The sequence below is a fragment of the Pimephales promelas genome, chromosome 15, assembly GCF_988280905.1.
Source record: "Pimephales promelas chromosome 15, fPimPro1.hap1.1, whole genome shotgun sequence".
NCBI lineage: Eukaryota > Metazoa > Chordata > Actinopteri > Cypriniformes > Leuciscidae > Pimephales > Pimephales promelas.
In genome coordinates, this window is record NC_142783.1 from 26606990 (window position 1) to 26620697 (window position 13708).

At 36.4% G+C, this 13708-nt stretch overlaps 1 protein-coding gene across 1 annotated transcript; it reads left to right on the top strand.

Annotated features, from left to right (window-relative positions):
• The first annotated feature begins 1431 nt into the window (after positions 1–1431).
• On the top strand, positions 1432–11152 carry ywhaqb (tyrosine 3-monooxygenase/tryptophan 5-monooxygenase activation protein, theta polypeptide b). The gene is made up of 6 exons (XM_039668185.2): positions 1432–1556; positions 2890–3281; positions 8829–8952; positions 9888–10051; positions 10142–10237; positions 10865–11152. The coding sequence occupies exons 2-6, from the start codon at positions 2988–2990 to the stop codon at positions 10922–10924; spliced, it is 738 nt and encodes a 245-aa protein (XP_039524119.1). The 5' UTR covers positions 1432–1556; positions 2890–2987; the 3' UTR covers positions 10925–11152.
• Positions 11153–13708: the final 2556 nt, after the last annotated feature.

Here is a 13708-nt window from a genome sequence, read left to right on the forward strand (position 1 = left end):
ACATTAATAGCCCTTTTTTACACGTTACCAGGTTGTATCTAATTCTGCATGACATGACTTGCATGCTGGAGTTTAACACATCACCATTCAACTTAGATTAAACAAGCGTTCTCCTCTTTGAGCTGAGCCTGGTCTTCGCTTTGCAGATTCTGGTTTAAAGCCAAGTGGGGCGTGAGGTGTCTGAGTACATCTAAAATTCCTATGGTTTAAATATCTGATAAATTACCCGTTTCATTTAATTTTTGATTGTACTGAATTGGCTTTCATCAATTATTTCCTCATTTTGGCAAAAAAGAAGCATGTTTTACTAACTACAGACACTTATGGATTATTGAGTGCTTAAATGGATGACTATTTTAACCTGTTCAGACAAAGCTAAGATGTTAGAATTTGTCATTCATTCAGCCCCACCCTATTACACTGATTGTTACCTCACAGGAAATCGACTGTGGAGAATAAAACATGCTTCAACAAAGTTAGAATGCCCATTGCGGAAACTAAGGGAACTATTGGCCCTAGCCTATAAGTGACTTCTTTCAAAAACATAAAATAATTAACCCATCCCCCCCCCCCCCAGACCCCTTGTAACACAACAGCCCCCCCCCCCGCCCTCCATTTTTGAAATTTACGTATCCGTAATAATATGGTAACAGACAAAATATCTGTTTCAGACTGTTATTTTTTGTTATTTCATTGCAACGTTCTGTTATGTCAATGACTGTCTTGGTTTGAAGGATGTCACTTAATGAATTTGCTACCATTTTAATAAAACATTGCATCATTAATATTTTTTAAAAGTAGCCTACCAGTTTTATAGTAGCAAAAAATCACTCCTTGCTCTATTGTGATTAAAGCCGTAGTTAATGTTGCAATTATGACCTTGTAATGATGTCCTTTAGCCATGTCTGTATTCTCAATGTGCACTGGCTTCTTGTACCTTCTTGTTTATTTCTACATGCTATGCTTATTATTATTGTGTTCAGAAATATGTCCTTCTCTTTGAATCTGTGCTGGAATTTCAGCATCTTTTCTTATCATGGAGCTATACTACATTATTTCAAACCCCCAAACACACCTTGTTTCAACTCAACTGGCCCTTTGAAGAAGCAAAGCAATTATCTTTCCAATATGATTAATTAGAGAGATGGTATTTGGGTCTCAGTAGGTAGGCTAGATCTGCTGTTGATGCATCCAGTTCCCAATCATGATGCTGATGGTGATGCTGGGGATGAGTAGGAGGGGGGATCACCATAGCAATAGTGACGTCATCCCCCGTGCTCTAATTGGAGGAAACCCCGTGGCTACAAGTCAGAGTCTACGGGTCAACCGAACCTATTTGCTTCGGCCCGCCTCCATTCCCCGCGCTAAATTGCTATTGGATGATCATTTGAAGAATTACGCGTTATAGTGGCGAAGCGCGGCATCTGATTGGTTGACAGGCGGGATTAGCGACGTCCTACGGTAACACTTTCGATTGTCTTTCTCTACTACATTTTTTCCCTAACCATCCAAGCTCAAAGGCTATCAATCCGTTGGAGTCAACCGTTGATCGAGAGGTGAGATGCAATCTGATAGATTTAAGGTGTTATGTTTATTTAATATACAAGTTTAGATTCTTAAATATATTTTTTATTGTTGCATTAGACGGCGTAATCTGTATAACCGCGCTGCTCGGTTGATAGGCAGGAGGGGCTGCCAAACTGCGTCCATATCGATCAGGGGGGAAATGTTGATTTGCTTATTACTATGTAGTAAACATTTATTTCCCTTTGATGTGCGATACTTGTAGTCGCAGATTGAAAATTTGTTGTTCAAAATTATAACATGGATTGGACAAGATGAGACCCATCGCTGTTGAAGGCGGGTCGTCACATCGCTACAATGGATTTTCAACAAAAAAAAAAAATGTAGCTGATTTACATCATCTTTGAGATGATTTACATCGAGCTGTATTGGTAGTGTAAACTAATATTTATGTTGATATGATATGCATATCTGACGGTTGAAATTGTCAAAATAACGCTTTGTATAACGAGCAGTAACCTCATTGCTACGGAAATCAGCAGGCTGGATTTCATTGATTCATATTGACTCGGTATGATTGTGATCAGTAAGTTAGCCTATATTGAACTGCGATGTCCTACTTTGTGTATTTGAAATCGGGTCCACTTTCGAGATATGTATGGCATATATGCACGATATTTTAGTGAACAGGGCAGGGCTATACGGATCACACTGACACAGATGTGTTAAGTCGCATACACACACACACACACACACACCCTGCCCTTGTCTCCAAACCTAGTGAGCTGCCTATCTAGATAGCATCTGTCGGAACGCGCCTAGAAATGCTGTCTGTTTTCGTGGGCTGCTCACTTTTAAGACGCATCCATTAATCTCGGCTGATATCCGTGTTTTTAGTCGGTGTGTTGAGAATGAACGTGTAAAATTCCCACGGAAGATCATTGGTTGCGATTTTGTCTCATTTCAGTGATTTGAATCTTTTGAATCATTCATCAAAAAAAGATTTGTTCACTGATTCTTTCTATCAGTTGCATTGTATCGCCTGTAGGTGGCGAAAAAAAAATGGCGTGTTTTGACGTGATATGAACGAGAACCGATTCTGTTATTCAGTCATTCAGTTCATTGTTAGACATCTTCTGATCTCCTAACATGGACTTGTTCAGTAAAGGGTGTATTTGTTGATGATATGCTGCTACACTTCTTGTACTCAAATGCTATTTGCTTGTGCTACAGCTAAAGCACTCACACACTTCAAAGAGGGAGAGCTTTCAATGTATAGAAGTGAAAAGAATGACTCGTTCACGTAAATGATTCTCTAATCAATATATGGACTGGAGTGTGACTGTCATTATCTTTCCTCCTCAGCGCCTCTAGGGATTAAGCAGCGGTTCATTCCCCTCCTTTGATCAGTCGAGTGTCCCATAGACCTAGAAACACTCACAGACTTAAAGAAAAGCAGCAGGATGGACAGAACAGAGCTCATCCAAAAGGCGAAGCTGGCCGAGCAGGCCGAGCGCTATGACGATATGGCAGCCTGTATGAAGTTGGTGACTGAAGCTGGGACCGAGCTGTCTAACGAGGAGAGAAACCTGCTATCCGTCGCCTATAAGAACGTGGTGGGTGCCCGGAGGTCTGCCTGGAGGGTCATCTCCAGCATCGAGCAGAAGACTGAAGGAAACGACAAGAAACTGCAGATGGTGAAGGAATACCGGGAGAAAGTGGAGTCCGAATTGCGAGACATCTGCAACGATGTGTTGGTGAGTATGCATGTCCATACAATGCAAAAACATTGTGTGACGTTTTTAAATACAATAATTTGTGGTATCAATGGATGATGAAAGGAAACCCAACACACAATGAAGAATGCAAATGTCTATAATAGGGCTCAAGTCTCAAGCTCTATTGAGACTTGAGATTTATAGAGCCCATTACAACTACACTGTAGACCAAAGGACTGTAGAGACAGTATAATACAAATATATATAAAAAATACATAAAATATTAAAGCACAAAACGCTCGCTTAATCAAAATCAATCACGATATGGCTCACGATATGCAATTTTGCAGTTTAAATAATTAAATATATACCAATGATATACTCAACAAATGAGAGGGCTTCTTCAAAGGCTCCATTGCTGCTATTTAGAAATTTTACTTCACATTTTAACAGTGGATTATTGTTTCACTTTAATCTTCAATGTTATGGATATATTGCACTGCACACCAACGACCAAAATAATTTACAATTTTGAATAGAATCTGTACCACTAAGTAGTATTTGACGAATTAATCACACAAGCAAAGTGCCTTTGTTCTGAATATTAGCACTGCTGTGATTCAGTCATAGACATATCTGTATATATCAGAATATGTGTTCCTCTGTAGACCACATATGTGCAATACACACAACATGTCAGAGAATATGTCCTCTTTTCTGAAGGAACAGCAGCCCAGTTTTGGCTCTCGCTGGAGACGATGGTTTCTATATTAAGGGGAGCATGCACAGTCTTGCACGACGAGAGTCACTATCTCGTTATTTTTATATCTAGCTTATGTAGTGTTAAGTCCAATTAGAAGGTGTGCAGTTTGTATTTTAATACCTTTTTGTAAAGCAAACCTCTCTTGATGTAATTGACATGAATATAATAACAAGTGTTTCCTGCTAGACACTTCCCACAGAGGGAAGCGTTTATTTATACATTCAAATCATATGCCTGGCTTTGTCTTTGCCTTGTCCACAGAGAAATGAGATGATCAAAGGTCAGAGGTGGGTGTGTGTGAAGGTGTGTTCAGGTGCAGTTTAGTAACGCTGTCTGCTGGGTAATAGTGATTTGTGCAGTTCCTCATTCTCAATGCTTGTGCTTCTGGTAGAACAATTCAGCCTCATCCTCTCAGACACTTTGTTTCTTTAAATAAATACAATGTTTAACATTGCCTGAAGGAGGTTTGTTCTAAAAATGGAAGCTGTGGTTTATTTTCTCATTGCCTGTGCTGAAATGGTAGGACGAGGCTGCTATTGTGCAACAGAAAAAGTGGTGTATTCATTAAAAAGACCCTGTTTTATATATGCAGTGGTCAACCAAAATGTGTTGTTTTTTTGTTTTCAATGGCAGATGCTAAAACTAGAGGCGGGGGTTTATAAATACATGATCTAGGGGGTTTATAAATACATGATAAAATTTAGTGACAACATGTAAGATATAGACAAATTAGCGGATTTTAATTATATTTGATGTGTTAGATAAATATTGGTCAATATTGGCTATTAATGTGATTAACCGAGCACGTTGTGTCCGAGCCCAGCCCGGCTCGACACATTAACTGTAATTATGAGCCTGAGCTGGATTTAAACTTGGCCATTTTTTAATACGTGGGTCATTATTATAACTGACGCTCTTAACTACTTTCTATGCTATTTTCTTCCACCCGCAACATGTATGTTTTGGCTCCCGCTCCCGCCCGTCCATTTCTGTACCTTCAAATACTTTCAAGTTAGCCTATGTGTCGCCACCATACACATCAGCGTAAATGCTCCCGATAAATGATTTGTTATTAAAGCATTAACACACAAACCACACTGTTATAACATAAAAACTAGCAGGCTAACTTACGGTCATGCATGGTTTGGCAGAACTGATGTCAGCTGCTAAAAAGCTGACATCAGTTCATTGTAATCTCACACACCTCTGTTATTATCAATTAATCTTTTATGATTTCTACACTTTGTTTGTTATAATTAGAGGATTTGCCAGCATACAGAATTCATCACTGAACAAAAAGTCCGTTTTGAGCGAGCGGGGAAGTCTATCGTAATGCTTCTGATTGGCCATTGCGTTCTAGAAATCAACACATGTCTCTGATTGGCTACATCGTGCAACGCTGCAAACATGTTGTAAATAGAAACTCTGGCCTGTAAATTATTTCGGTTTTGTTTTAGTTGTTCTTGTTGCTTTTCTGCAACAGATGAATAAAAATGTATTAGTTTTTATGTTTTATTCATAGATATTTCTATATTTAGTTTGCGTGAGTCCCGCGAATCGTTTTAATCTCCCTCAACCCGCACACACAGAGTGAGTGCATTACCGCCCGCGCTTCCTCGTATGACATCATCACCCAGTTACTTTAAAAAAACTATTATTTTAACACATTTTAAGACAGAAAATTTAAAATAAATACATATTGAGCACTTTAATTTTGACATGAATTGTTTAACCTGCAATTTACAGCTTAAGGTTAAACTTTTAAAACTTTAATTGTATAATAACACATTTTAATGAATGCTTCAGCCAATCTAAAAATGAATAACCATGCTTCTTACTCTTCTGAATGTTGTGATGGCTAAATTCACTTGTAGATTTTAAAGGGCTCCTATTTATGCCCTTTTATGAAGCCCTTTTTTGGGGTTTACTAGAATATATTTTCATGCTTTATTGTTCAAAAATGTATTATTTTTCACATATTTTACATTATTACAGCTCCTCTCTCCGCAGTCTGGTTGAACTCATAATTTTCGATGAAGCCCCTCCTTCCAAAATATGAAATGTGCTGTGATTGGTTAGCTGGCCCGTGTGTTGTGATTGGCAGCGCTTAGGGCGTGTTCAGAAATTGTCACGCCTTTTTATAATCGCTAGCTCTAATCCTAAATATTAATGATGGTGGTCAATTTCAAACTATTTCAAGCCTCGATTCAGACCCTGACCATTTTAACTAACAACAGATTTCACTGGACGTTTCAGAGTTGTATGTTTTTTTTATTGTTGGAAAACTATGGTAATACAAACAGTAATCAATAACAAAATCATGGATTATTTTCCTAAGGGATGGTGAACAACAGTCTTACACAAACAAGAGCTTGCAAAAGCTAAAGTAACCTACATCAGTACTGTAGTCTTGGTTAACAGGCTAGCAGAGGCAAAGCTTTGCCCTTCGTTTACATCATAACTAGTGGTCAAACCGATATTGTTTTTTTTAATAGCCAATGCTGTAATGAAGCCGGTATATATTTATTTGAATTAATATTTCATAAATTAGTTAAATATTTTACATTAAAATACTAAAGTTAAGTATTGCTCAATAACATGTATTTATAAAATAGGGTGAATTTCCATTTTATTCCTACATTTTAATATCAGCCAATTATCAATTTTCTTTTAATATCTAAAAAAAAAATTGAAGATTGTGCTCCCTGAAAGCGAAAGTAGCCGGTCACTGTAGTTTCCTTCTAGTAAGTCAGTGGGGCTGTTATCAGTGTTTTTTTCTGTAGTCAAGTCTAAATCCATGTGATTGGTGAACTGTGTTTGTGTAGTGAGTCATGGCCAGTTTCTGTGCATGATTTAGTGAGAACTCAAGCTTAATTTCCCAGCTTGTCTGAGATGGCTAAGGGTGTGTCTGTGACTCATCTCACTGTTGAATCTGCTCTGGGATCAAGGATGTTCCACACCCCCACCTGTCCAGACAGCCTGCCACATGCTGCCAGCTCTCGTACTCCCAGTAGGGTGAACTAGGCTCAATGAACAAGTGCTTCCAGCATTTATCATTCATTTATATTTGTCACAACATCAGGGGAATGTTATAAAGATGTTCACCTGTGTGTGGACATGATCAACAATTAAAAATATTTGGAGTCTGACAGTAAATTTGTAACAATAAGCATGCAGACTGTAGCAGGGATGGATTTAGAAACAATTTCTCAGAAAGAGTTTTTTAGATTCCTGACCGTTACTGTTTCCACACTAAAACACAGCATGCTAAATGATAAGAGACGTGTGTTCCGTGTGCAGTCTGTGCACGTGTGATATATAAAATCGGCATGTCGATTGTGTGAAAATCGTCCGATTCCGATCACCAGCCGATCAATCGGTGGCGGTGCATCTCTAATTCTAATATGTCGTTTCTAATGTAGAAACCGGATGAATGGAAATTAAAAAACAAACAGAAAATAAATATTTTGTAAGTTTTTACTGTCTTTTAATCAACTTTATTTAGTCCTCGCTGAATACGTTTTTAATGATTTATCTTCCTAAAAAAACCAAGCCCAAAATTTTAAACTAATTTAAGTCCATACGTATAAATTAGTCTCAAAATGAGATTTCAAGTCTGGATGCTCAGCTTTGTGCTATTTTGTGACATCTGTTTGTAGTCTTTTCAAATGCTGTTATATTTTAGGTCAGAAACAGGATTCTAGGATAGCACTGACCTTGTTTCTCTGGATTGGTCATCAAGACTGCCGTCTCTTTGCTGAGAATCCTTGACAAGTGTGAAGAATGAAAAAAATGCTCTGGCAGGCCTTTCACCTCAGGCAAGCATGAAGAAACAGGCCCTCATGCCGGAGAATGTTTCTTACGCTATTGGTTTTGTCTGTTTTTACATTTTAGGGTGCAGTTTGTACTATTTAAAGCCAAAAAAAATGATTTGCATGCCTTCAGTTTAAAGGGATAGTTCATCCACAAAAAAATGTCGTTCTGCACCTGTGTGACTTTTTGTTCAGTGGAACATAAAAGAAGCAATGAAAAACTACAATAGAAGTCAATGGGGTCCAAAATGCTGGACTTTCATTGTATGGCCAAAAACATGTTTACTTGTTACCATAGAAGAAATTAATTCAAGTTTAGCATGACATGAGGGTGAGTAAATGATGGCTTTTTATTTTTGAGTGTGCTATCCCTTTGATCACTAAGAGAGCAATGAAATGTTGGACTATCCTAGATTTAATCAAACCTCCTAGCAGTTTCACTGTGTGCTGATCTGAAGCTGGGCTGATATGTTTCCTAATGATTTCTGTGTTGTAACACTGTCTGTGAGGGACAGAAGTGTGGGAGGAAGCAGAGAAAAAATAAGCTCTCGTTGCATTTTCTGACCTGATCTTACCATAGCGTGGTAAGGCGTGGGTCATACCTCATGATGTTGTGTTGGCCTTTCTGTGGTAATCTGTCTCATCCTTGCTATGGTGGTTAATCTGGTATTTACCCGTGCCTTAAGCTGTTGCTTTCACTGACACAGATTACTTCTGAAGCAGTCTAAGATGGATGGGAAGATCCAGCAGAAGTGCTAGCCTCTGAGACTCAGATTAAGTTTAAATCTGGACTAAAATTGTTTGGAGTGAAATCCCTTAAAACTGTGTTAACGGTACTAACAGGACGATGAGCTGATACTTAGCCTGTATTTGGTGGTTTGTGGATGTTTATTGGGGTCTTGGAGAAATGACAGAAATAAACGACATGAAGAAAGTGTCTAAACATGGTCTCTAGCTAAGCCTTCATGCCTTTCCATAGGTTCATTTCTTTCATTTACTCTTCTTCTTCAGGAGCTGCTGAACAAATATTTAATTGAGAATTCCACAAATCCCGAGAGCAAAGTCTTCTACCTGAAGATGAAGGGCGACTACTACAGATACCTTGCTGAAGTCGCCTCAGGAGATGACAAGAAAGGTAAGAATGCATGGCTGTTAGTTTTGTGGATTTTACAAACATGTTTGCAGAAAATGTAGGACTGGACTTTCCTTGGTATGACGCAACTGGAAACATCGAAACAAGGGGAAGTTTGTCTCGTGTCTTGAGTCATCCGCTCAATACAAATGCTCATTTCTTTCCTTTTTTTTCTTTTCTTCTTTAAATTTCATATATTATAATTTTTTGGATGGCCTGGTTTTAGGCTTCTTTTTGCAGCTTTGTAGGCCTGAACGGTAAAATATATATGTATGTATATATATATATATATATATTAGGGCTGTGCAAAAGTTCATTGCGATTAAAATCCAAAATAAAAGTCTGTGTTTACATAATATATTTGTGTGTGCTGTATATAATTATGCTGTATATATAAATACACACACATGCATGTATATATTTAAGAAAATGTGTTATTCATATATAAAATATTTATATAATATAGATTATGTATTTATAAATGTATACAGAATTTAAGCGCAAATAATTCTTAAATATATACATGCATGCATAGGTATTTATATATACAAAATAATTATATACAGCACACACAAATATATTATGTAAACAGACTTTTATTTTGGATGCGATTAATCACAATGAACTTTTGCACAGCCCTAATATATATATATATATATATATATATATATATACATTTACAATATTTGTAGTAATATGTAATAAATTAGCAATGTTGTTTTAGTTTGTTAAAAAGGTAGAATTTATGAAGCTAACGTAACTCCATGAATTGATAATATGCAAAATACTGCAGATTTTACACTGAAGCCATTCAAAAATGGTAAAAGCAGCACTGGCCTGAAACTTCATATTATTGTTGAGCCCTACTTTGACATTATTGTATCCAATATGCATTGCATGACTAACCATTTACTTTTTTTTCTTTCTTTTTTTTACAGCAACCATAGAAAACTCTCAGGATGCTTACCAGAAAGCATTTGATATAAGCAAGACAGAGATGCAGCCAACACACCCCATTCGTCTGGGTCTGGCCCTAAACTTTTCTGTCTTTTTCTACGAGATCCTTAACTCTCCAGATAAGGCCTGCGCCCTTGCTAAACAGGTACGTTTTTAAATTACAACGTTCACTGTATATCCATTACAGATGTGGATATTTTGTCATCTTTAACAATGTGTTTTTGTACATATTTAGGCATTTGATGAGGCCATAGCAGAGCTTGATACGCTGAACGAAGAGTCTTACAAAGACAGCACTCTTATCATGCAGCTACTGAGAGACAACCTCACAGTAAGTAACAGCAGAGCCATTTTATTTCCTCACAGGTGTGGGATAGTGAGCATAGAGGCATCGCAAATAGTTTTTAAAATGTATAGAGGCTTTGAAATTGCTTATTTGTTTTAATAGAGTTGAGAAATACCGTAAAATGTCAAAACGGAGAGAGATGTGATTTAAGAGATCAAAATAAATCCCTCTGTTCACAATCCTGTAAACTGACCGAGTCTCTTCAGAACATTTACTAAACCACTCAATTCATAAAGATTAATTTTACGATCTCTTTATGAACTCTTTGAAGTGTCAAAGTGGTAGTTGAATAGACAGTCAATGGAGGGACAGAAAGCTCTTGGATTTCATCAAAAAGATCTTCACTTGTGTTCCAAAAATGAACAAAATGTCTGGAATGACATGAGGGAGAGTAATTAATGCCAGAATTTTAATTTTTGAAAGTTTTGCACTACAATCGGTTGCTTTTCATGCCTTCAGTCAACAAAACACATAGATGAAACTGGTTGATGCAAATGTGATACAACAGTTAAAAGAACTTGAAGTAAATATAAACTATTGTAGTATATAAGTAATACTAAAATAACATGGATTGTGTTCTGACCCTGGTATATAATTATTTTCTTCCACCAGTTATGGACATCTGACAACGCACCAGATGAGGGAGAAGGAGGCGAGGGAGGAGAGAACTAATCTACACACTCCTTCAGCAAAGAAAACAACCTTTTTACACATCTCCTTTCCTTTATCACTCCATGTCAGAATTCCTCCAGTAAAGATCAAACCCATGATTAATGAAGAGCTGTTTATGAAAAAAAAAAAGAGAAAAAATCATTTAGTCTTTTCACAAGTGCAGCTTTTGGACAAGAAAAGAAAGATATTTGGGGAGAAACCCTGTTCCCTTAGTTTGTTTGTCTTGGCCTTCCATAATGTGCAGTTTCTGCTGTAGAAAAGTATGACTAGTGTCATTTTATACAAACATAATCTTAAAGTAATAGTTAACGGAAAATAAATTAATGAATAAATTAAAAATAAGGACATGCATTTCATCACAGCTAAGTCTGAGACTAAAAAGTAATTGCAGGGATATTAAAAGCATTTAGATAACTGTTGTCATATACACCTACTGTATCTTGTACTTTAACACTCTTACCTGTTTCACCTCAGCACTACCACGGGTTGTGCACTTCCACTGAAAGCGGTGGTCAGTCACGCTTTAGATAGTTCAATATGGAAATGTAACAACAACAAAAAAAAAAAGACGTTTGTTGAAATGGCGTGCAGTTCAGATTTTACTTGGAAATATTAGCATCTGCAGTGGTATGTAGTATCTGACGGTCCTCAGTTTATAAACTGTTTAATTATATATTTACAGTTTTTCACTTGATTTTGGTCTGTTTAGTGTTCCCTTTGCTTTTTATGGAAATCGAAATCATCCATAGAAATTAAAACCATTTGTAAGATGACTTAGGGCATATTTTATTTTATTTTATTTGTTTAGTAATGCTATGTTAAAAGTGAAACTGTGCATTTAGCAGTACTCAACTAGCATGCAGACCAGTTCTGACACGATCTGTGGCACAATGTGGTAATATGGTCTTGATGGTTTGATGCACGTATTAATGGCCCACTCTAGAAATTGATTTCACGTAACGCATGTTAAGAACGATAGAAGTCCAGAAACGAGTATCTTTCTTCTGACTGCTAGCGTTGAATTTGTGTTGTTGGCAAATAACATTGCCTGTGTATGTCCGGAACACTGGACTGGGAATCAATGCCATATTGCCAATATTAAAGTTCTGTTTAGTACTTTTCAATGCATTGTGCACAGGTGTGTGTGGTTGTCCGGAGAGTGTCATTATAGTTTGGACCACTATTACCTTGTTTCTCCTTTTTGTCTTTTTTTTTTTATTGTGTATGTGATTGATTTTTTTTTCTCTCTCTCTCTCCCATGGATTTTAGTCTCACAAAAGCCTTGTGAAAATGTTTTATGCCCTATGTATGTTATGTAACATGCTTAAAAATTACATTTTATAAACCAATTTGCTGTCCTGTGTTTTTTTTTAATTTTATTTTCTATAATTACTTTATCTTAAATAGTGGATAATCTTCACTTTGGAGATTTATAATCGAGAATTAAACTACTGTATCTCCAATTATTAGGTTTTGAGTCAAAAGTGTATCTACATGTGTTTTGCTTGTTCTGGGTTTGAATGTTGGTTTCAAACATATTCTAGTGCCCATGTGTTACGCTGTATTGTGCTGGGGCACTGGAATTAAAGCTGGAGATGCTGGATAAGCTTATTAAGAAGGCAGGCTTTGTTGTTGGAATGGATCTGGATATTATTGAGGCTGTTGTTGAGAGAAGAATAACGTCCAAACTGCTGGCCATTACGAACAATACCTCACACCACTTCCAAGACATCCATGTTGGAATGAAGTTCATTCAGCAATCGATTGATCCAGCCCTGGTGCATCAGAGACTGCTACAGGAGGTCATTTATGCTTACTGTTGTGAGACTTTACAATTCATCTATCATATGTAACCTTTTACGCTAGGAACTGGTATCTGCTCATCTCATACTTAATGCAGTAAATTCAATTTATTACATTTTACTGTTATTTTTTCAATACTTCCAACAAATATGTGCAATAATGATTGTTTCTTAAATCATGAATATTGTTTTATAGGGTCTTAGCATAATTACAATACACAATAATATATATTTAATTTAAATACCTCATATTTAAATAATTTATATTTTTAAATTGTATAGGGTATTTATTTGTTTTGGGTTTATATTGTAGTCTGTTGTCCTGGTTTTTTTTTTTTATATATACAAAAGTCAGTGAAGGCTTGATCTGAACTTTTCGATTGATGGTTTTTTTTCGATTGAAAGTTGTCAGACATTTTAGATTTTCTATAGTTTGTTTAATTACATTTATTTTTTAATTTTTTTTTTTTGGGGGGGGGGGCTATGTTTCACATTTTCTGATTGGGTTTATGAATTGTTTTTCTGTTTAAAATTTTATAGAGAGCAAGCTATTTACCTCATATAGTCACGACGATATAGTCATAAAGAACTTAAAGAATCTGGAAAAAAATACAGAATGTTAATTCCTAGTTCATTTAAGCTAAAGTTTTAATCAAATAACACTACAGTAGGATGACCTATTTGTTAGTATAAAGCCTAGTTTCAATACAGTGACACACAGTAACGTAATTAGGCCTATTACACAAAGAATCCTCAGTTGGTTATCTAAGTTTTTTGATCCCAAATAAGGCAGCAAAGTTTTCCAGTTTTGGGTGAGCAGCGGCTTATAGGCTGAAGAAAACAGCCTATGAAATTCTATTTCAAATAGAAACAATCAAAAATCAGGTCAGAGACATTTACCATGTATGTGCCAACTTTTACAACACAAATTAAATATGGCTTTCTTTATACAGATACATGACTTTTATTATGTAATGTTTTT